At 38.8% G+C, this 24354-nt stretch overlaps 1 protein-coding gene and 1 long non-coding RNA gene across 4 annotated transcripts in view; one reads left to right on the top strand and one right to left on the bottom strand.

Annotated features, from left to right (window-relative positions):
- LOC123520825 (rhotekin-like) overlaps positions 1 to 18895 on the top strand; it is a 42730-nt gene extending 23835 nt beyond the window's left edge. The window contains exons 2-11 of one of the 3 annotated variants that reach the window (XM_045283456.1): positions 1 to 1004; positions 10216 to 10436; positions 11403 to 11501; positions 12134 to 12244; positions 12917 to 13096; positions 14424 to 14518; positions 14868 to 14974; positions 15576 to 15695; positions 17190 to 17457; positions 17783 to 18895. The exon at positions 1 to 1004 is cut by the window's left edge and continues 444 nt beyond it. In XM_045283456.1, coding sequence (XP_045139391.1) covers positions 867 to 1004; positions 10216 to 10436; positions 11403 to 11501; positions 12134 to 12244; positions 12917 to 13096; positions 14424 to 14518; positions 14868 to 14974; positions 15576 to 15695; positions 17190 to 17457; positions 17783 to 17976 — 1533 coding nt within the window. In that variant the 5' untranslated portion in view covers positions 1 to 866 and the 3' untranslated portion in view covers positions 17977 to 18895. The remainder of the gene's footprint in view (positions 1005 to 10215; positions 10437 to 11402; positions 11502 to 12133; positions 12245 to 12916; positions 13097 to 14423; positions 14519 to 14867; positions 14975 to 15575; positions 15696 to 17189; positions 17458 to 17782) is intronic. The other 2 variants (XM_045283466.1, XM_045283472.1) reach the window with 2 other exon arrangements.
- LOC123498175 overlaps positions 1 to 21041 on the bottom strand; it is a 22837-nt gene extending 1796 nt beyond the window's left edge. Inside the window, exon 1 of the long non-coding RNA XR_006672655.1 lies at positions 20227 to 21041. This is a non-coding gene — a long non-coding RNA (uncharacterized LOC123498175). The remainder of the gene's footprint in view (positions 1 to 20226) is intronic.
- Positions 21042 to 24354: the final 3313 nt, after the last annotated feature.

The following is a 24354-nucleotide window of genomic DNA, read 5'->3' on the forward strand; positions in this document are numbered from 1 at the left end:
AGTTTGTGAAGGAAGCAACGCAAGGAAGCAACACAGACATAGACGAATAATACGGAGATGAGTGAATGAATTTAAACTAAACACAAACACACATAGGAAGACACAGAGGAAAGATAAATAGACAAGTTTGAAAATGAGATAAGAACACTGATAAAAATACGAAGATAGGAATTTGAAAAGTGTGCGAATAAATTAGAACAAAAAAGAAAACAAGGTAAAGAAATTAAGAAGTCTATGAATGAAATGAACTAAAAAGAAATAATTGATACAGGAACGAAAATTATAACAAAAATAGAACAGAACAGAAAAAAAAGACGAGGAGAAAATTTAAATTGTCTATGAATGAATGAAGTGAAATAAAACACATACAAAAACTACAATTTTAAGAGTAGAAGGGAAGAAACCTAACCTAAGTAACAGAAAACGGGAAACTAACACGTATTTCTGAATGATAAACTAAACTAAACCCACAAAAACCATTAAAACCCCAGAAACGAACAGACTGATACAGAAACGTTAATATAAACAAACGTAACCTAAGTAAAAGAAAACGGGGAATTAACACGAATTTCGAATGACAAACTAAACTAAACCAATATAAACCAGAAAATTTATACAAAAAAACGAGAATATAAATAATAACTGAAAAAATCTAACCTAAGTGAAAGAAAACGGAAGATTAACATTTTGAACAGCATAAGAAAAAAAAAGACTAACGTAATTTAATAGAAAACGGGAAATTAACACAGATTTCGAATGGCAAACTAAACTAAACTCACAAAAACAATAAGAAACCCAGAAACAGACCAGTAGACATTGCGTGCGTTGAGTTAGTGAGTTTTGCGAGCTACTGAGCACCTCCCATCATGTCCTGTGTGATGGGGCTTGGCGGGGGAGGATTGGGGGAGGGGGGGTGCCCTGATACCCCCTCGCCAAATGGGAAAATTGAAATACTGCAAGATCTTGACCTCTACTACATCAGACAGCTCGCCCATAACTTCAAGGTGAGGGGAAGGGGGAGGGGGAGGGGTAGGTGGATGGTGTGGTGGTGGTGGTCATTCTTGATTTTATTTTTATTTTTATTTATTTATTTTTTTTCCTCCTGCTACTACTACTACTACTACTACTACTACTACTACTACTACTACTACTACTCCCTCCTCCTCTTCTTTCTTTCTTTCTTTCTTTCTTTCTTTCTTTCTTTTTCCCTCCCTCCCTCCTTCCCTCTTCTTCTTCTTCTTCTTCTTCTTCTTCTTCTTCTTCTTCTTCTTCTTCTTTACTACTACTGCTACTACTGCCACCACTATTATTATTATTATTATTATTATTAGATTACTACAACCACGACTACCAATAATTTTACTACTACTACTACTACTACTACTACTACTACTACTACTAAATTCAGCTCTTTGTTAATCCTTTTGGCGGTTGGGTAGTCATGAGTGGCTTTGAGAGAGAGAGAGAGAGAGAGAGAGACCCAGACTTTCCTTTACGTATTTCTGTATTTTGTAATTTCTTCCAACACGTTCTCTCTCTCTCTCTCTCTCTCTCTCTCTCTCTCTCTCTCTCTCTCTCTCTCTCTCTCTCTCTCTCTCTCGCATGGTGTAATGTGTAAATTACGTTTGATAGTAGTAGTAGTTGTGGTGGTGGTAGTAATAGTAGTAGTGGTGGTGGTGGTGGTGACAGTGGTGGTGGTACTAGTAGCTAGTAGTAGTAGTAGTAGTGGTGGTGGTGGTGGTGGTGGTGGTGGTGGTAGTAGTAGTAGTAGTAGTAGTAGTAGTAGTGGTGGTGGTGGTGGTGGTGGTGGTGGTAGTAGTAGTAGTAGTAGTGGTGGTGGTGGTGGTGGTGGTGGTGATGGTGGTAGTAGTAATTGTAGTAGTAGTAGTAGCAGTAGTAGTAGTGGTAGTAGTAGTAGTAGTAGTAGGTAGTAATAGTAGTGGTGGTAGTAGTAGTAGTAGTAGTAGTAGTAGTAGTAGTAGTAGTAGTATTGGTGGTAATATTAGTATTAGTAGTAGTAGTATTGGTAGTAGCAATAGTAGTAGTAGTGGCAGCAGCAGCTGCTGCTGCAGCTGCAGCAGTAGTGGTGATGGTGGTGGTAGGTGTATAAATGTTAGTATTAGTGGTGGTGGTGGAGCCTTGAGTGTGAGTGTGTGTGTGTGTGTGTGTGTGCGACAGTATACATGCACGTACACAAGAGAAACATACACGATTTAGATTTCACTGCACACACACACACACACACACACACACACACACACACACACACACACACACACAAATCTTTCAGTAAATGTTATCTAATTATTAGCACAGGTGTGAAGGATGTAGCTCTCTCTCTCTCTCTCTCTCTCTCTCTCTCTCTCTCTCTCTCTCTCTCTCTCTCTCTCTCTCTCTCTCTCTCTCTCTCGTTTATTATTTCGTTATTTTTTTCGTCTATTTTTTATCTTTATTTTTAGGGACGTGTTTGGACAGTTGGTAAGCTTTATTTTTCGCTGTTTGTGTAACCTTTGCAGTGTTAATAAAGGGGGAGGACGAGGTGGTGGTGATGGTGGTAGTAGTAGTAGTAGTAGTAGTAGTAGTGGTGGTGGTGGTGGTGGTGGTGGTTGGAGCTTGGGTGCATAAACGAAGTGCTCTCTCTCTCTCTCTCTCTCTCTCTCTCTCTCTCTCTCTCTCTCTCTCTCTCTCTCTCTCTCTCTCTCTTCAGTTTTCCATTTTTTCCCATTTTTTCACCTCATTTCCTCTCCTCATATCTTTTCCTTACTTTCTTCGTGTTTTCTCGCTCGTTTATATATCTTTCCTCACTATTTTTCCTCCATCTATCTATACCAGGAAAAAAAAAGTATTGGAACCGCACAAGTGTTTTTAGAAGCCCAGCACTTGATAACCATGCGTTGAATAGGACATGAATAGTAATAAGCTACCAAGAACGTTCTAACATTTGGAGAAGCCTTTGAGTGGTTGTAAGAATACCCTCCTCTTCAGAAACGTGACGGTTAGAGTTTGGTGTAGCTCAGGGTAGCATTCTCAAACACTTCTCTGCTTCACCGCCACTATTTCAAGGTGGTTTATTTGCATCTATAATCTATACGAGTTTTTTTTACCCTCTTCAATACTGGGGCGCATTTTTACCATGAGTTTTTGGTTTATTTGAATCTACACGAGTTTTTGTACACGAGTTTTTACCACGAATATTTGAATCTACACGAGTTTTTTGTATCCCCTTCAATACTGGGGCGCATTTTTACCACGAGTTTTTGGTTTATTTGAATCTACAAGAGTTTTTTTTACCCTCTTCAATACTGGGGCGCATTTTTACCATGAGATTTTCGTATGATTTGTCGATTTTATTTGCATTAGGAAGGGTCTATAGAGGTTGGATGATTAATAGCTAGTCTTCACTATTTTAATCCCCACCTCTAAGTTTCTGAAGCTGTATGAAATCACTCGTGTCATAGTAGTGAAGGAGTTGAGGGTGTTTGTGCGGTTGTAGAGGCAGCCTGACAAGATTTCGAAATTTCTTAACAGGAAAAAACTGTCTTGGAAATCCCGTTGATAGTCTCTGTGGCCTTGGAAAATAGTCGTGGTGAGACAGCAAAACGTTTCTGAATACTGACCTTAGACATAGTTTTTAGAAGCAATATCGTTACCAGGAACAAATAGAGATAGATAGACTTTGGTGAAGCTTTGATGCAGCAATAGAAGGAAAGTATCGTTACCAGGAACAAATTAAACTGGAACCTTTTTCAATATCGTTACCAGGAACAGACTGATGTAGGGTTTGGTGAAGCTTTGATGCAGTTTTTAGAAGGAAATTTATCGTTGCCAGGAACAAATTAATATTACTGGAACCTTTTTTAGTGTTTAAGATTTTTGTGCGTTGAATATATGGTAGTTTTGTGACGCTTCAATACAGTTCTTAGAAGCAAAAGTCTCGTTACCATGAACAGATTGATATTACTGGAACCTTTTTAGTGTGTAAGATTTTCCTTTAGAAATATGCTTAATACAAAACATTTTAGTTCATTTTAAGTTTATTTATAGATTTAAGATGAATGTTAACACTGCCATAACAGATTAATATTACTGGAACTTTTCCTTACGAGAATGTTGAGTTGATTTTAAGATGAGAGTCGTATTCAGAATCTGTTTACTCACACTACGACCATTTTCTAAGGCCACAGGCATGATGGGTTGGGTTCTGAAGAGGGTATCTCCTTTTTACAACTCAAAAATCACGCTAATCTCTCACTACAGCCTTAAAACACCCCTCAAAACCTGTGTACCATCAACTAGACTCTAGTTGATGGTACTAGAGCCTCTGGAAATAGTGGAAGTGTGGCGTGGCGTGGAAGTGTTTTAGAATAGCAGCCTTGGTTATAGATTTAGGAGGAGCATTAGCACCGAGTGGAACAGATAGACATTAGTGGAACCTTTTCGTTGTTAGAGATATTGCTTAGTAGAAATGTTCACCTTTGTGCAATTAATTGAAACAAGCAAGAATATATATTTTACATGAATATTGTTACATTTCATAGTCAAAGAACTGATGTTTTGTCTTTATTTATTCTGCTGTCTAATTTTCATCACATTTTGACACAATAATCAACATAAGAAATACCCATGTTATGTGACGTCACTAGAGATTGCGCCATGTGTTGTTACTGCCAGTCACTCACGTCACGGCATCACTGTTCTCTTCCGCTCTTTGTACGTTATGAATGTTACACCCAGAAAGCGTGCAGGTGTCCCGACTTTGCATGAACACACAGGCAAGGCATACAGGGATATGGCACTACTAGCTGTGAGTGTCTTGCCGCCATGTCACACAGAAACAATTTGAATATATTTTAAGTGATAATCCAGTAAACATGTTGGACTGGCCTGGAAACTCTCCTGATGTAAACTCGATTGAAGATTTGTAGTCTATTTGTAAACAGCGACATCGTAAAATTTACTGCAAAATCAAGCAGAAACTGATTCAAAACCTGATTTATGCTTGCTACAAAGACACTAAGAGCATCCAGGACTGCTCAAAATTGGATGATTCTATGTACAGTCACATCAGGATGGTTCGAGGAGGTCAGACCATTTACTGAGCTCAACCTAAAAGTATAATTCGAAAGGGTAGTCTAATTTTGAGGATTTTTTTCAACAGTTTGTTTCAATTAGTTTGCACAAAGGTGTAGAGTTGATTTTAGTGTAGATTCCAGATTTAAGAACAATAATGTATGTACGGGGAACAGTCAAACATTACTGGAACCTTTTGGGATTGCATTATTTTATGAATTGATATTCTTAGTGTTTTGATATAAGAGCGTCACTTTACTAAGGCAATAAAGAAAACGAAAGAAAGAAATGAAAATGAAAAGACCCGCGGAGGTACCAACCCAAAGATACATTACAAAAAAACATCAAATATGCGAAAGTTGACGATGTGATCAATATGCAAAATTTCGAGGATAAATCTTAAAAAAAAAAAACCGAATAGATCAAATAAACTAATAAGAATGAAAAAGAATGTAAATGAAATAGATAGACAAAGGAATGAGCCAACAGAAGTCTTAATATTCAAGAGAAACCGCAAAACAGTCATTAAATATGCAAAATTTTGATAATAAGACCTGAGAGAGAGAGAGAGAGAGAGAGAGAGAGAGAGCTAGTACAAGATAAAAAAAAAAAAAAAAGAACCAGCCAATGACATTTAAGGGGAACATTTACAGCTACAGTTGGGGCATTTACCTTGAGGTGGTGTCAGTAATATTCAGGCTGTGCAGAGGGAGGAGACTGTTTAGGGCAGTGAAATCTGGACAGTGAAGGACGGGGCTAGGACAGCATTCAGTGAAGGAAGGCTGGGTGTGAGGTGAATCAGAGAGAGAGACGGGGGGAAGCGAAGAGAACAGAGAAAGAAGGAAGGAAAGAAAGAAAGATAGATAACGAGAGAGAGAGAGAGAGAGAGAGAGAGAGAGAGAGAGAGAGAAGAGAGAAGCGAAGAGAACAGAGAGAAAGAAGGAAGGAAAGAAAGATGACGAGAGAGAGAGAGAGAGAGAGAGAGAGACGAGGGAGGGGAGGGTGGCGGGAGAGAAGAGAAGGGAGAGAAAGAAGGAAAAATAAGGAGAGAGAGAGAGAGAGAGAGAGAGAGAGAGAGGCCTTGGGTACGGTAATAGAGGAAGTGATGAGGTAGTTTTGAGCGCATTTTTCTCCCATTTTCTATGTCATTTGTGGTGAACTCGTTTATTTTGGGAGAGTTGAAGTTTTTATTTATTTATTACAATTTGTTTTGTTTTTTGGCAATCGAAAAGGTACACACTCATTACTTTTACATTTTCTTCTTGTGTATGGTAAACTAAGGTAATTTGGGCTTAAGGAGACGAGTTAGTAAATAGAGTAATTAGTTAAGAGAAAAACTAGAATTTGTGTATTTGGCAGTAGATAAAGTACACACTCATTACCCATATATTTTCTTCATGTGTATGGTAAACTAAGGTAATTTATGGCTTAAGGGAGTAATGTAGAGACGAGTTAGCAAGTGCAATAATAAGTTGAAATAAATTAATTCGTGTTTTTTTGGCATTAGAAAAAGGTACACACACACTACTCAATTTTCTATACGTATGGTAAACTAAGGTCATTTTGGCTTAAGGAGGTAATGAGGAAACGTGTTAGTAAATGGAATAATGATAACAAATTGAAATAAAAATAGAATTCGTGTTTTTGGCTTTAGATAAGGTATTTACTTATTACTTCTACATATCCCTGTGTGTCGTGAACTAAGGTAATTTATGCTTAAGGAGGTAAAGAAGAAACGAGTTTGTAAATAGAATAAGTTGAAAGAAAAGTAGAATTCTTGTTTTTGGCATTAGCAAAGTACACTCATTACCCCTACATTTTCTGGGAGTGTATGGTGAACTAAGGTAATTGAGGCTTAAGGAGGTAATGAGAAGAGTTAGTAAATAGAATAATACGTTGAAAGGAAAGTAGAATTCTTGTTTTTTTGGCATTAGCAAAGTACACACTCATTACCCCTACATTTTCTGGGAGTGTATGGTGAACTAAGGTAATTGAGGCATGAGGAGGTAATGAGAAGAGTTAGTAAATAGAATAAGTTGAAAGAAAAGTAGAATTCTTGTTTTTGGGATTAGAAAAGTACTCACTCATTACCGGGGAGTGTATAACTAAGGTAATTTTGGGCTTAATGAAGAAACGAGTTAGTAAGTGGAATAATAAGGTAAAATAAAAGAATTCGTGTTTTTTTGGCAATAGAAAAAGGTACTCACTCACTACTCCGTTTTCTTTGTGTGTATGGTGAACTAAGGTATTTCTGGCTTAACTCCTTTAGTATCATGACGCGTTTTTCGTATTCATTCTGGTGACTATTTGGTGATTTTATACAGCTTCAGAAATTTATGTTGGGGATTAAAATAGTGAAGACTGTGGCCATTAATCTTCTGACCTCCATAGACCCTTCTTAATGTCAATAAAACAGTCTAATCGTGCACAAATCTAAAGGTAAAAATGTGTCCCAGTACTGAAGGAGTTAATAAGTTGATGAAGAAACGAGTTAGTAAATTAAATAAATAAAATCAACATTCACCTTTGTAACAGTAAAGAATGGCGAAGAAACTCACTATTACGATTTCCTTCATGTGTGTGGTGAATTAGAAAAATATAAACCAAAATGAAAATGAAAAAACGAGTTTGTAAATGAATTGATTAAAAAAATATAAAATTCGGCTCTGATAGATAAATAAGTTACGCCATCATTATTCCCATTTTCTTCGCGTGTATGGTGAACTGGAACAAGGATAAGCTATAATGAGAATGGATAAGACGAGTTTGTAAATGAATTGATGATTAAAATTCCGCTCTAATATGAATAAAGCACACTCATTACTCTCATTTTCCTGTGTGTGTGGTGAACTAGAAAAGATGAGCTTTACTGAGAATGAATAAGACGAGTTTCTAAATAAATTGATTAAAAAATGTTAAAATTCTGCTTTAATATAAAACAAACTCATTACTCTCATTTTCTTCGTGTGTGTATGATGAACCAGAACAAAGATAGGCTGTAATGAGAATGAATAAGACGAGTTTGTATATAAATTGATTAAGAAAATGTTAAAATTCGATTCTAACGGATAAAATAAGATACAAACCACTCTCATTTCCGTCGTGTGTGTGTGTTGAACGAAAGTAATATTGATATAATGAGAGCATGAAGAGATGAGTTAGTAAATTGATAGAACAAAGCAACATTCTCCTTTGTAGGTCAGTAAAGGAAAGCACAAACTCATTACTCCCATTTTCTTCGCGTATATGGTAAACTAAGGTCAAATTGCCGGAAGGAGAGCATGATGAGACGAGTTGGTAAATTAAACAGAAAAGGTCAATATTCTCTTTGGTAACAGTGAAAAAACCACAAACTCATTACTCGCATTTCCTTCGCGTGTATGGTGAACTAAGGTAAAATTGTTGTAATGAGAGCATGAAGAGACGAGTTAGTAAATTGAATAGATAGTAAAAGTCAACATTCACCTTATAACAGTTAAACATAGCACAAACTCACTACTCCTATTTCCGTCGTATGTGTGTGGTGAACTAAGGTTGAACTGCATAATGAGAGCATAAAGAGACGAGTTAGTGAATTAAATATATATAGGAAAAGTCAGCATTCACCTTTGTAACAGTTAAAGACAGCACAAACTCATTACACTCACATTTCCTTCGCGTGTATGGTGAACTAAGGTAAAATTGTTGTAATGAGAGCATGGAGAGACGAGTTAGTAAATTGAATAGATAGTAAAAGTCAACATTTACCTTTGTAACAGTTGACCTCTTCAGTACCATGACGTGGTTTTGTCTATATTCTGCTTATTTAGCGATTTTATATAGCTTCAGAAACTTATGAGGGGATTAAAATAGTGAAGACTGTGGCAATTACTTTTCTAACCTTCATAGATCCCTCTTGATGTAAATAAAATTGCTTAATCACACCCAAAAGTCATGGTAAAAATGCGTCCCTGAACTGAAGGGGTTAAAGAAAGCACAAACTCATTAGGCGCATTTCCTTCGCGCGTGTGGTGAACTAAGGGAGAACTGCATAATGAGAGCGCAAAGAGACGAGTTAGTAAATTAAACAGAAAAAGTCAACATTCATCTTTGGTAACAGTAAAAAGAAAGCACAAAGTCATTACTCCATTTCCTTCGCGTGTATGGTGAACTAAGGTAACATCGCCGTAATGAGAGCATGAAGAGACGAGTTAGTAAATATCACGAGAGAAACTTACTGAGGGCCGTATTCTGTAACGCTTTGCTCTCTCACCCTCACTGCTTTCCAAGGGCTCCTGTTTAAGGTACTTATTTTTCAGAGTATTTTTAAGGTTCTGGTGATAGATTGGCAAGATTTCTAGTTTATTAAAAAGAGAAACTGTCTTGAAAATCCTGCTGATTGTCTGTGGCCTTGGAAAATTGTCGTAGTTAGAAGGAAGCGTTATTAATGGTGTTTTTATGGTTCTGGTGATAGATTGGTAACATTTCTAGTTTATTAAAAGGAGAAACTGTCTTGAAAATCATGCTGGTTGTCTCTGTGGCCTTGAAAATTGCCGTAGATAGAGAGCAAGGCGTTTCTAAATACAGGCGTACGTATGTGTTGGTTGAGGGAAGGAAGAGGAAGGCCGGGAGGGAGACGGGAGTGTAAAGATGGTATAAGGTGAAGTGAAAGAGACGGAAGGTGAGACATGAACCTTCCTATACATTATTAGACAGTAAGGTTTAGTGGAAGAGACGGAAGGGGTGAGACATGAACCTTCCTATACATTATTAGACAGTAAGGTTTAGTTGAAGAGACGGAAGGGGGAGACAAACCTTCCTATTTAGACAAGATTAGACAGTATTAATCCCAAATCTCTCTCCTCTACAGGGATATGAGCAGAGAAAGAGACGATTGGGAAGTGTTAATTAATAATCTCTTTCCTTTTGTGTATATTAAATTACTAATACATCCAGGCTTTCCTTTGTACTGGAGTGTGATTAGACCAGTAGGCTATACTCTCTCTCTCTCTCTCTCTCTCTCTCTCTCTCTCTCTCTCTCTCTCTCTCTCTCTCTCTCTCTCTCTCTCTCTCTCTCTCTCTCTCTCTCGTAACAACCAAAAGTAAATAAAAATGCATAACAATAACTAAACACCCTCTCTCTCTCTCTCTCTGTCTTTCCTTCAGGAGTATGACTTGGAGCAGAGAATAGCGCTGGAAATCAAGATGAGAGAGGGCACCACCAAGCTCCTCGCAGCGTGTGGCGGGGCGGGAGGCAGCGGGCGCACCACCAACCTGCCACACACTCTCGAGGCCGCCAAGAACCTCCTCACCTCCAACGAGCGTATGACAGCGTACATGGCGGAACTGCAGCGGCGACGGGCATCTCCGCAAGTGGTTCCGCAGGGGTGGGTGTCCTTCGCTGTTTTTTATTTTATTTATTTTATTTATCTATTTATTATTTTTTGGGGGTATGGTGGGTTAGGGTATTTATTATTTATTTTTTTTTCCTTCTTTTCTTTTCTTTTTTGTTTAATTTGCGTTGGTTATTTTTTTTTTCTTTTTCCTTTCCTTTCTTGTTTTTCTGTTTATTTGAGTCATGCTTATTTTTTTTTGTTTCCTATTCATGTTTTCTTTCTTTTTCATTTTTTTTTTTTTCATTTGTGTTGCTTTTCCATGTCTGTCTTTTTTGTGTATGTATGTATGTATGTATGTTTATCTTGATTCGTCTTTGCGTCTGTTTTGTCTATTTTTGTTTGTTTTGTGTCTTTTTTGCCTGTGTTTATCTGTTTGTCTTATTTTGTTTCTGTTTTGTTTGTTTCTGTGTGTGCCTCTCTATTTGTCTGTCTCTGTTTTGTGTTTGCATTCTTGTTTGTTGGATAGTGGCTGTGGATCTGTGTCTGTCTGTTTATCTGGTTGTTTCTGACAGACAGACAGAGAGACAGATGGTTAGAGCCACATTTAAATAGAAACACAAAACAGACAGACATACAGACTTTCCATTACTCATTACAGGTCACAGCCTTCCTTAACCTGTGTCTCTCTCCATATCAGGTCATTAAAAATAATAATTAAAAAAAACGCTTAAATCAACAAAAAAATAGGTTAAAGAAATACACAAACATATATATTTTTTTTCTACACATTTTCTTCTCTACCTAACCTTTTCTGACCTTGTGTGACCTCTCCATTGCAGGTCACAGCCTTCTCATTACTCATTACAGGTCACAGCCTTCCTTAAACCTCTCTACCTGTCTGTCTCTCTCCACATTAGGTCATTGAAAAGCAACACAATAGATAAATAAATAAAAGAAATACACAAAGATTTATTTTTTACACTCTCTATCTGACCTTTTCTGACCTCTCCATTGCAGGTCACAGCCTTCCCTGGCCCGTGTGTGCCTGTCTGACCTGCGCATGCCTCTCATCTGGAAGGACAGCGATCATTTCAAGAACCGTGGTGACTACAGAAGGTATTTGTCTTCCCTCCTTTGCTTCAGTCTAGTGTTTCTCTTTATATAATGATTAAAATTGTCTTCTTCTTCTTCTTCCAGTGTGTGTGTGTATGTATATATTTTTGTTTTGTTTTTTTCTTTTCTTTTACTTTGTCTTCATTTTTTTTTCTCTCCTCTTCTTCTTCATCTTCTTTCTCTTTCTCGTTTTCTTTCTCTTTGTTATCATCTTAATGCATCCTTCTTCTCTCTGACTGACCTCTCCTCCTCCTCCTCCTCCTTATGACCTCTCCTCCTCTTCCTCCACTTCCTGTTCCACTTCTCTTTCTCTTTTTTTTTTTTTTTCTCCTCCTCCTCCTCCTCCTCCTCCTCCTCCTCCTCCTCCTCCTCCTCCTCCTCCTCCTCCTCCTCCTCCTCCTCCTCTGAGCCTTCTCCTGTACTGTCCTGTCTCTCTTATCTGTAGCTAGTTAGAACTAGTTACCAAACAGCCTCAAAAGGACCAAGAGGTCTGTTGCTGTTTGGCTTTCCTTTGTATTCCTCCTCCTCTCTATAATCTCTTTCTCTTCCTTATCTCTTTAACCTCTCTTTGTACTTCTGCTAATGACCTTTCTCCTCCTCCTGCTGATAACCTCTTTCTCCTCTCCTCTGCACAGGTTCGCAGTGTTTGTCCTGCTGAAGATTGGCACTGAGATTTATGACACAGTGATGGTGAACCCGATCGATCGCTCCATGACGGACATTTGCTTCGATGACATTATTGTGTTGTGAGTTTGTTTGTGTGTCTTAGTAATGCCCATATTCAGTAATGCCTTCTCTCACTATGACAGTTTTCCAAGGCCACAGAGACAACTAGTCAGGTTTTCAAGACAGTTTTGCCTTTCAGTAAATTAGAATTGTTGCCAATCTATCACCAGAACCATAAAAACACCATTAAAAACACTTTATTATATCACTGCAATAGTTTTCCAAGGCCACAGAGACAAGTAGCTAAGTTTTCAAGACAGTTTCTCCTTTCAATAAACTAGAAATCTTGCCATCCTATCACCAGAACTATAGAAATACTCATAACCCCTTCAGTACTGGGACACATTTTTCTTACTGTGAGATGTGTACATGATTAGACCATTTTATTTACATTAGGAAGGGTCTGTGGTGGTCAGAAGATTAATGACCATAGTCTTGTACCTGTTATCTTCCTCTCTACAGCTAGTTTTGAGTGCAAGCTAGATGATTAAAGACACATCTTTGCTAATATTGTGCCTTCTCCTTCATCTTTCTAGCTACCCACCATCTTCCTCTCCACAATAATGCATCTTCTTCACAGTAACTACATCCCAGCCACCTTTGAGTGTAAGATAGATGAGTAAAGCCACGTCCTGCTAATATTGTGCCTCCCCTTTCATCTTTCAACCTACCCATCATCTTCCTCTCCACAGCAACAACATCCCAGCCAGCTTTGAGTGCAAGATGGAGGTGTATAGCCACGTCCTGCAGAATGACCTCACCATGGCCAGCACACCACGTAAACTGAAGCGCTCCCTACACTCGTCCATCTCCCGCACCGTTGGAAGGAAGCTGGCCGCCACTCTCCGCGACGAACTGGCTAATGGAGAAATGTATGTAGGGGGAAACTATTGTGGTTTTTGTTGATTTAGATAGTTTTTTGATAATTTGGTTAATGGAGGAATGTATATAAGGGGTTCTTGTCTCTTTCATTGATTTAGTTAGATTTTTGATGAACTGGTTAATGGAGAAATGTTTGTGGGGTGTTCTTGTCTCTTTTATTGATTTAGTTAGATTTTTTACGAACTGGTTAATGGAGAAATGTAAGTAAGGGGTGTTCTTGTGTTTTTCATTTATTTAATTATATTTTTGACATACTGGCTAATGGAGAAATGTCTATAAGGAGAACTGTTGTGTTTTTCTTGGTTTATTTATTTGTTTGCTTAGTTTTTTTTTAATAAAGCTAGATAATAAAGGAGGAAAAGAAGGGAAACTAGATAGATAAAGACTACTAATGCTAAAATAAATGAAAAATTTATAAATAGAAATATACATGTACAAATATGAATCCTTACACTTAATTCTTTCCTGGCAAATGAAAAGAATCAAGGAAAAGAAAGAAGAGTGGAAGATGGATGACAAGTGATACATGTACTAACAAATCAATAAATAGATAAATAAATAAGTAAGAACAATAAAATATACTAGGTTAGGTTAGGTTAGGTGTAGTAAGTGTTAGTGTTGTGAATGTTATTGCTGTTGTTGTTATTTGTTAGTATAGATCAGGGGTGGGCAAACATTTCAGTACTAGAGCCACATTAAGAAAAATCACAATCTTAATGGGCCACACATATTAACCCAAAATTGTTAATATTTAAAATACAAAACAAAAGGCTTCTAAAGAAAAAGCCACTCACACGTACACACTTGCGGGAAGAAAATGCAATGCTCTCAATGCTATTTGGTGTTTCAAATTTACTAACATTTGTCAGACCACAGGAATTCATTTGTGCCATAGTTTGTCCACACCTGGTATAGATAAAGGTGTTGATATTGATGTTGGTATTATTAAAATGTACTTAATAACATGACCTGCCCTCTACTTGTCTAAAACCTGTCTCCTCCATGCCCTGCCTTCTGCCTGTTTAATACCACTTTCCTCCATGCCCTGCCATCTGCCTGTCTAATACCACTCTCCTCCATGCCCTGCCATCTGCCTGTCTAATACCACTCTCCTCCATGCTCTGCCATCTGCCTGTCTAATACCACTCTCCTCCATGCCCTGCCTTCTGCCTGTCTAATACCACTCTCCTCCATGCCCTGCCTTCTGCCTGTCTAATACCACTCTCCTCCATGCCCTGCCCTGCCTCTGTCTGTCTAATACCACTCTCCTCCATGCCTTGCCCTCTACTTGTCTAATTACCTGTCTCCTCCGTGCAGGGGCCCCAAGTTTGATCTCGTAGCAACCTCTACCCTGACCCTGGAACATGTATCCAACAACACCGCGACCTTTGACCTCAATATGGAGAATTTGGGTATGTCATGTTTGTTTTGGTTTGTGTTTTTTTTTTTTTTTTTTTTTTTTTTTTTTTTTTTCTGTTTTTGTTGTTATTCTTTTTTCTTTCTTCTTCTTCTTTACTCGTCTTTCTTCTTTTTCTTCTTCATCATCATCATCTTGTTCTTGTTCTTATTCTTCATCTTCTTTTTCTTCATCTTCTTTGTTCTTCTTTCTTCTTCTTCTTCTTCTTCTTCTTCTTCTTCTTCTCCTCCTCCTCTTCTTTTCTCTAAATAAATATAAGAGAGATATTTGTAAAGCAAGTAAAATTATACCACCACCACCACCACCACTAACTTTCCCTTCCCTTCCCTTCCTTCCCCTCACAGAGAACCATGCAAGTCAGCTGCCTCTGTTTGGCCACTTCTGCTGTCGCCTCGCCGCCCAGCCTGACTGTGCCACCCAAGAGCGCATCTGTGGCCTTGCTGTGGTGCAGGTGTGTGTCTGTGTGTGTGTGTGTGTCCATCTGTCCGTCCATCCCAAGTGTGTGTGGATCTCTCTCTCTCTCTCTCTCTCTCTCTCTCTCTCTCTCTCTCTCTCTCTCTCTCTCTCTCTCTCTCTCTCTCTCTCTCTCTCTCTCTCTCTCTCTCTCTCTCTCTCTCTCTCTCTCTCTCTCTCTCTCTCTCTCTCTCTCTCTCACATCCTGCCTCATCACCCAGACACCAGGAGAGGCCAGGGAGGGGCTGGCAGGATAATGATAAAGAGAGAGAGAGATGAGTTAAAAGTTTGTCTGTTACGCATGTTACTTAGAACGAGATGAATGAGAGAGGATGTGTGTGTGTGTGTGTGTGTGTGTGTGTGTGTATGTGTATGTGTGTGTAGGAGAGGCAGGATATTACACACACACACACACACACACAGAGATATCATGGTCAGAATACCTGTCAACATCCTGTCTTCTACTACTACTACTACTACTACTACAACTGAAGAAAAATTAGATGCAGATACCACCACCACCACAACACACACCAAACAACAGCTTTCCTCTCCCCATTTCTCACATTCCTGCCCATTGACTCATGTTTCCCCATCAGGAGGAGCCCCAACAGCAGCAGTGGTGGTGCAGAGTGCTGGGCTGGCAGCTGGAGGTGTGGCCCAACAAGGAGGAGGCGCAGCTGTCCCTCCACCACCCTCGCTCCCTCACAGTTGACAGAGTAAGGCTGGGTTAAGATTTGTGTGACGGGCTCTTATTCTCAGATACTTTAAAGCTTCACCTCCACTATTTCAAAAGGCTTTATTTAAATTTACTCAGGTTTTTAAGGTGTTTTTATGGTTCTAGAAGCAGAGTGACAAAATTCCTGCATTCTTAACTGAATAAACACTCTTGAAAACCTGGCTAATTATGTCTGGCCTTGGAAGATAGTCATGGTGAGAGAGCAAACCGTTTCTGAACACTGACATGGGTAAGGCTGGGTTGAGATTTGTGTGTCAGGATAAGACGGGTTAACCTCTTCAATACTGGGACACATTTTTACCTTGAGATCTGTGTACTATTAGACCATTTTATTGACATTAGGAAGGGTCTATGGAGGTCAGAAGATTAATGGCTACAGTCTTCACTATTTTAATCCTTTCAGTACTGGGACACATTTTTATCTTGAGATTTGTGTACTATTAGACCATTTTATTGACATTAGGAAGAGTCTATGGAGGTCAGAAGATTAATGGCTACAGTCTCCACTATTTTAATCCCTCACATGAGTTTCTAAAGCTGTGTAAAATCACCAAATAGTCACCAGAATGAATATGCAAACATGTCATGGTATTGAAGGAATTAAGATTTGTGTGACTGGGTAAGGCTGGGTTAGGATTTGTGTCATGGTAAGGCTGGGTTAGGATTTGTGTGGGTAAGGCTGGGTTAGGATTAGTGTGACTGGGTAAGGCTGGGTTAGGATTTGTGTCATGGTAAGGCTGGGTTAGGATTTGTGTCATGGTAAGGCTGGGTTAGGATTTGTGTGTCATGGTAAGATTTGTGTGTCATAGTTTAAATTTCTTTTGTTCTTTCCTTGTCTGTATTTTCTCTCTTATTTCAGGGATTATTATTTTTTTTTTCATTTTCCTTGTCTATTTTTCATTCTCTTAGTTTGTTTCATTTTTTTTCCCTTTCTTTTCTTTGTTTGCCTTTTCTTGTCTCCTTTCTTTTTCTTTCTCTCTTCATCTTTACTTCAGTGTTCTTTCTTGTTATTGTTCTCTCTATTTCTCTCTTTTCTTCTCTCTCTCTCTTCTCTTCTCTTTTCTCTCTCTCTCTCTCTCTCTCTCTCTCTCTCTCTCTCATCTCTCCTCTCTCTCTCTCTCTCTTTCTCTTGTCTCTCTCTCTCTCTTCTCTCTCTCCTCTCCTCTCCTTTCCTCTCTCTCTCTTCTCTCCTCTCCTCTCCTCTCCTCTCCTCCTCTCCTCTCCTCTCTCTCCTTCCTTGCTACTCTTCTCATCTCTTTCTTCTCCTTTCTTCCTCTTCTCTTCTCTTTACTCTTCTTATCTCTTCGCATCTCCTGTCTTCCTCTGCTCTTCTTTTCTCTCATTTTTCTGTCTGCTTTTTAACTCAAAGGTCCTCATTATTTTCTTTAACCCTCACAAAACCTAAGCTAACCAATAGTATCTTAATCTAACCTAACTTAACCTAAACTCAGCCTAACCTAACCTAATCCTACAGAACACAGAGGTGACACAGGAAGGCGCCCAGATCCGAGTGAACAACCCCAGTGGCTACGCACGTGGGCACCTCACACTGACGCTGGAGAGCCCTGAGGAGGCGGGGGTGTGGGTGGGGTGTCTGAGGCAGCACGCAGAGGACCACAGGCTCTGGGGGGCTGCAGCGGAGGAGGACATGGAGATACTGACACCACAGCCGGCCAGACACAACTTCCTTCTCCCACGTCGAAGTCGGTTTGCTTCTCTCTATGAGGAGACGCCACTTAGAGGTGTGTGTTTGGATGCTTGTAGGAAAGTGTGTGTGTTTAGGTGTGTTTCTGGCTGTGTGAGAGGGAGTGTATGTGAAATTAAGGGTGGTTTAGGTGTGTGTTGGGTGTTTGTGTAGGAAAGGATGTGTATTGAGGTGTGTACAGGTATGAGAGTGAAAAAGAAAAACTAACAATGAAAAATAATGAAAACTAAAGATATAACAAGACACAGATCAACAACAATAATAACCAAAAAAACCCACAATAATAATGAAAAAAAGAAACATAAACTCACAAAAACACTCCAAAGAACCACCTTCACTAACTCCTCCTTCATCCCCTCCAGCAGATGGCTCTCCAGTATCCGACAAGTCCTCTCTAGACGACATTTACACTTCATCTGGGTTTGTGAGCAACTACTGTACCCCGGCACCTTCCCTTCCCCCAAGAACCCGCGCCCTTACACTCTCCTCCCGTGGCTCCTTCAGGCGCTGGGGGTCTGTGAGATGCAATATGCCGTTTTTCAAGAGCAAGAGTTAATTTCCTGGGTGTTTGTGGGGTATTTGTGGGTATTTGGCAGCTCTCAAAGGGGTTAAGGAGGAGGAGGAGAAGAGGTACAGGGCTGTCTTTGTGTTCTGGGTGTGTTTGGGTTTAAGTTAAGTGTTGGGTGTGTGAGGGAGAAGGAATTATTGAGGTTTAAGGAGAGGGATTTGGGAGAATGAAGGAGAAATAGTGAGTTTTTAGACGACTGAAGAGAGAGTGAGAGTTGAAGTTATAGAGAGAGGGAAATATAAGTTTGAGAGAAGGAAAGGAGTGGTGAAAGTTTAAGATGAATGAGAAGAATGAAGAAGAAAGACAAATTTTAAAGAAGGAAAGAAATTATGAACATTTTAAAGAGAAATATTAGAAATTTTAGTGGAAGAGAAAAATGAAGGAGAAATAATGGAAATTTTATAAAAGGAAAGAAATATTATAAATTTTTGAGAAAGAAGAAATAATAAAAATTCTAAGAGAGAGAGAAATGTTAAAATAGGGATAGATATTAGAGAAAGAAGTAGAGAATGTGAGAAAATTGTAGAGAGTGAAGAATATAGAGAAGAAGAGAAGATAAATGTGCTAGAAGTATAATTAAAGAAAGTAAGAAATGTATAGCAGAGAGAGTTACTGAAAGAGGAGGAGGAGCAAAGAGAATGAGAGAAGGATGTGTAGAAGAAAGAAGAGATGAATGTGAAAAAATATGAAAGAAGAATATAGAATTAGAAGGAACAAGTGAAGAACAAAATATATAGGAGGAGAAAGAGAGAGAGAAGAGAAAATGAAGATACAGGAGAAAGGAAGAAGAGGAAGATAAAATAAAAATGTGCCAATAAAAAGATGATAAATAGAGAAGAAATGAAGAAAGGAGGAATAAGAACATGATATTATTTAGACATGGGTAGAAATAATAATGATAAAACTTGGATTAAGAGAGAGGAGAGATTAGCAAATAAAATTATAATAATAGTATCAATAAAACTTACAAAAAGATAAAAAAAAAATGTTATATTTAATGTTTGAAAAGATTTTTTTTTTTTTTCCAATTTGTTAATCTAATTTATTTTATTTACTTTTTTTTGTTTGTTTATTTATTTATTTATTTTATTTTGGGGGAGTTTGTTTTGTCTGTTTTTGTTTGTGGGGATGAGTGAGACTTGGAGGAAGAGGAAGAGGAGGAAAAATAGATGTTTCCAATGAAGGTTGATGGAGGAAGAAGAGGAGGAGGAGAAATAAGAAGAAGAAGGTGTTTATATTGAAGTTTGATGAAAGACAATGAGGAGGAGGAAGGGGAAGAGGAAGATGTGTATCAGACAATCAGTAATGCAAGATGAGGATCAAGAAGATAAGAAAAAAGGAAGAAGAACAGGAGGAAGAGAAAGAACAAGAAAAAAATGTTTTCATCCATCATTTCATAGGAAACTTAACACTCCTCCTCCTCCTCCTCCTCCTCCTCCTCCTCCTCCTCCTCCTCCTCCTCCTCCTCCTCCTCCTCCTCCTCCTCCTCCTCCTCCTCCTCCTCCTCCTCCTCCTCCTCCTCCTCCTCCTCCACACTTGTTAGACACACACAAGTCTTCTATCTCTCTGTCCATCTGTCTATCATATTGTTTTCTTCTCTCATGAGTAATAAGGCAAGAGAAAGGTAGAGATAAGGAATCGAACTCTGTATATAGGATTGGATTGTATTAGAGTTTATTTTCTCCCTTTTTTTGATAGATTTGTTTAGTAATTGTAGTGTTTTGTAATAATAATATTGTGCATAAATGTTTGGGGATCATTATTATTATTATTATTATTATTATTATTATTATTATTATTATTATTATTATTATTATTATTGATGATGATGATATTATAGTCTTCTCTATCATGTGTGGACTAGTAGCTATACAAACATACAAACGCACATACATATATAAAAGAATATTCATACATACATACGCCTTTTGTAGAAATAGTGTTTTCATGGGACCAATTGTGTGTGTGTGTGTGTGTGTGTGTGTGTGTGTGTGTGTGTGTGTGTGTTGTACTGTAGATAGTGACACACACACACACACACACACACACACACACACACACACACACACGTTGCAAAGCTATTATTTTTTTTCCATTAGAGATTTCAAGGCAGCTGAGAGATAGAGAGAGAGAGAGGCAGCCATACAGTACTTTATTTTTATAGTAAACAACAACAAAATGAAAAACAAATGCATCATACTCACAAATAAATAAATACAAATAACTGTACTTAATCACACACACACACACACACACACACACACACACACACACACACACACACACACATAATCTAACCCGAAATCTAAATGACCTTACTCTCCCATGTGACCTCAGCTTCCGTAACAGAGGTCATCTTAGGTCAAGATCATATTATTATTTTTTTTTTTTATTATTATCATTATCATCATTATTATTATTGTCATCTCTTCACTATTTCTATTTTTCTTTTTCTTTTTTCTTTATGATGATTTTGTGATGGGTTTGTATTGTCTATTGTATCTTTATCATTCTGTCTTCTGATTGGTCCTTGTGTCGGGTCCTTCCCCCCTCACCTCCCTCCCCCTCCTCCTCCCCCCTGACAGGTGATGGTGGAGGGGTAGGGGATGGGGATGGAGGGGTGTTCAAATAAAAGTTTATGAATTGTATACTGCAGGTTTTGTTTTTCTTTGCCTGAGAGAGGGAAAGGCGTTGAGTATTTCTGTTGACTTGAAACTACATTGATCTCGAATTTTGTAGTAGTAGTAGTAGTATTGTCATTATATTTACTTCATAGTTCTAATACATGCTTTACTTTTTACTCTGCATTGATAATTACGGCTGAATTAATGGCAGTTTCCCATCTTACTTGAAAAAAAAAAAGAAGAAATACTATTACTACTCTCACTATCAAATATTTAACACCACTACCATATTTGTTATTAGATGATTATTACACAACTCTTGCATTTGATGAATATTACTACCAACATATTTCACACCCAGTACATGCATGTTATATTATAATTAATAACGAATATAATTTTCTTTTTATGTAAGAGGGGAAAACTGACAAAGGGGAACATAAAACGAAAAAAAATGCCTACTTAGTTGCTAGTCAAAGTAGAGGCATAAATGTCTTGAAACCTCCCTCTTAAATGAAGTCGTCATAGGAAGTTGGAAATACAGAAGCAGGCAGGGAGTTGCATAGTGTACCAAAGAAATGTATGAATGATTCAGAGTACTGGTTAACTCTTGCATTAAAGAGTTGGACAGAGAAGACAAATATCCTTTAAAAACATTCTCACTAATAAAATTGATAAAATAACCTGATAGTCTGAGCTACAAGCCGAAAAGGAAACAGGAAACTGAAGAAAACGGGTGGACGATCAGCTGGTCCGTCACGTCGCTTTCAGTTACTCAGGGACAAAGGAAGAGTGTGTGTGTCTCAGTCAGGAATCATGGCTCTGGTAATTATTTTTTGTATTGTATTGTATTAAAGTATAGTGTATAGAATTTAAAATAATACTTGTGTGGTTTCTATTTTAATGTTTGTTCCGTCTGTGCGCGTTATCAATGCTTATCAGAGTAGTTTAGTTGGTGGTTTGCTTGTTAAAGATAGTTAGACAAGAATATTTGGTTTGTTGTTTTGTTATTTTACGTTCACCTCACAGAAGACACTATTTTCCTATCGGCAGACCTTTAATTATGTAATTCGTGTATATAATGAAGTGTAATTGGCTAAAGAGAGTGAGGTAGTTAGGCAGGCCGTGTTGGCTTGGTAATGGTGGTTAGCTAGTTGAATACTCATGCTACTGTTTTCTCTTATTTTTCCACGTTTTATTTAGGAATTCACTAGAGTAACTCTCTCTCTCTCTCTCTCTCTCTCTCTCTCTCTCTCTCTCTCTCTCTCTCTCTCTCTCTCTGACACGACTTGATAGTTTCCTTACATAATTAGACTTACCAGACCGGTGTAGCCCAAACCACCACCTCCCACTCACAAGACACGTCAATCACATCACTTGGTTACAAAACAGTCAATACTACACGTATACAGTCGGTTCCGTACTGGATGAAGAAGTTATCTATCTATATTTCTAATTAAAATGACATCTGTATTTCTGTCATTTTTCACGCCAGCTGTCACTGGCTAAAACTGCCGATGGCGTGTCTTAAGTCGCCTTCTTCCTCTCCCTTCTCAGATGATCGTAGATGTTGCGGCGCCTTATTCAAAATCCATCCATCCTCTCCCTCCTTCCCCGTCGCTCTTCCCCCGCCCATATGCTTCTAGTTCTCTCGAGTCAACATGTCGCTTTAGCTGCAAATCAATATGGGAAGGCTGCTTCATCAAGTAGGGAGCCATAGGATTACTTTACACATACATACACATAAATATATACATACATACTTCATATATACGTACGTAGAAACAGAAGTATTGAATCAAGAAAGATAATTAATGCCAAACGATGAGATAGACAAGGAATAATTTGAAGGACGAAGAAATGACACACGATGAGCGAATAAAGACGAAGGAATGAGAGAGGAGAGGAGAGAAGGGAAACTGGGATATTAGTTGACGAACGAATGGAAGGCGAAAAGAGAAGCAGGGATAATAGTAGAGACGAACGAATGAGAAAAGAGAATAGGCTGTAACAATCTACGGAACCAGCACTTTACCTAGATGTGCTGCCAGTGGAGTGACATTGGTGGGGGGAGGCCAGTTGGTTGTAAGGGGTAGAGGGAGAAGCGAGTGGGGGAGGGTGTTGTGTCGTGTAGGGGCTAGCTAATGGGTAAATGAGGAGGTAGTTTATATTACGTCTGGTGTGAAAAGTGTAGTCAGGAAGATAGGATATTTATATTATTTGATTTATCATTTAGTAGCATGACAACTTTCCCGATATTCCCTGTGTATTACGGTGTGTCTGTGTTTGTGAGTGACTGAGTATGGTTCAGCACTCAGCAGACAGTTAGCGAGAGGCCAAGAGGTGTGTGTTGGTGGTGGTTGTGGCGCTGGGGTCGGGAGTGCGCCGGTGTAGCACAGACTTATGTCCCCCGTGAAATCGTGTACCACCGCTACTGCGCATGTGCTGAAGTGATCCTGACTGCCACATGAGGGTGACTCGAGGCATACTACATTTTTTCGTGGGTGGTACACGATTTCACGAGGGACACGATTCTACGCTACACGTAGTAAGCCTCTCTCTCTGCCTTGAATTGGTCTTGCCTTATGCGTTGTGGTGACTAGTGGTGGTGGGAAATGAAAGAATATCAAGGAAAAATAGAAAGGAATTGATGAAATGAGATCGTATGAACTGTTATTACGGTGGTAGTAGTAGTAGCAGTATCACCACCACCACCACCACCACCACCATTACTACTACTACTACTACTACTACTACTACTACTACTACTACTACTACTACTACTACTTCCACCACTACTGTTACTGCTGCTACTACTACTGCTACTACTACTACCACTTATTGATCAAGATTTAGTGAGAAGTGTTAAATTACGGATTTATTGGTGTTATTTGGAAGTTTGTCTATATATTACCTGCTTCTATACTTACAATACTTTTTTTTTTTCTTGACCAGCTTTTCCCTCTTACATGAAAGAAGCCTCTGAGTCTAAATGGTGTATTGGAGAAGATTAGTTATGTTAGCAGTGTGAGGTGTTGTTACTCGGTAGTCAGCATGTTAGTCCAGCCAGGCAAGGAAAATGGAAATTGTTACCAGCCACTAGGGATGGAAGTTTTGGTCCGAGTAGTACTCGGTTTACTCGGTTTTTGGATTTAAGTGAGTACTACCGTTTCCGCTATTTACCGGTACGGAAAATTTTAACCGGTACAGTACCGTTAAGGCTGGTACTGGTACAGGAACTTGCCCACCAGTCCGTGAGCCGCGCTGCACTTGGCAGGACAAGGTGCTGGCCGTGAAGGACAGTGAGTGGTGGAGATGAAGATACCGATAATAGTGATATCTATAGTAGCGAAGAGAATATTGTGTGTGTAGCCTCTCAGTAATCAGAGGTTAACTATTTAAACCTGGTTGAGGACACAAAGTGGACAGTGGAGTGTGGGTGGCTGCTAGTGACACGGACAGCCGCCGCCGAGCAGTCTTTGGCTAACGTAAGTAATATATTGGTGTAACTCATCATTTCACGGTGGTGCCATGTCATAACCTAACGTTGGTAACCTCCAGGACAGCATATCAGTGAACTAACACCTGCACATACTTATAAAAACCAAATAATTCAAATCTTGAAAACGTAAACAAACCGAACCCCTGACCCGCCGCCTCTCTCTCAGCCATTATCTGCCTCATCTCTCACTCATTACAGGCCAGACAGGTCACAAAGTGGAGCCATAGGCCTGATCTTTCA

This window comes from Portunus trituberculatus, chromosome 7 (genome assembly GCF_017591435.1).
Source record: "Portunus trituberculatus isolate SZX2019 chromosome 7, ASM1759143v1, whole genome shotgun sequence".
NCBI lineage: Eukaryota > Metazoa > Arthropoda > Malacostraca > Decapoda > Portunidae > Portunus > Portunus trituberculatus.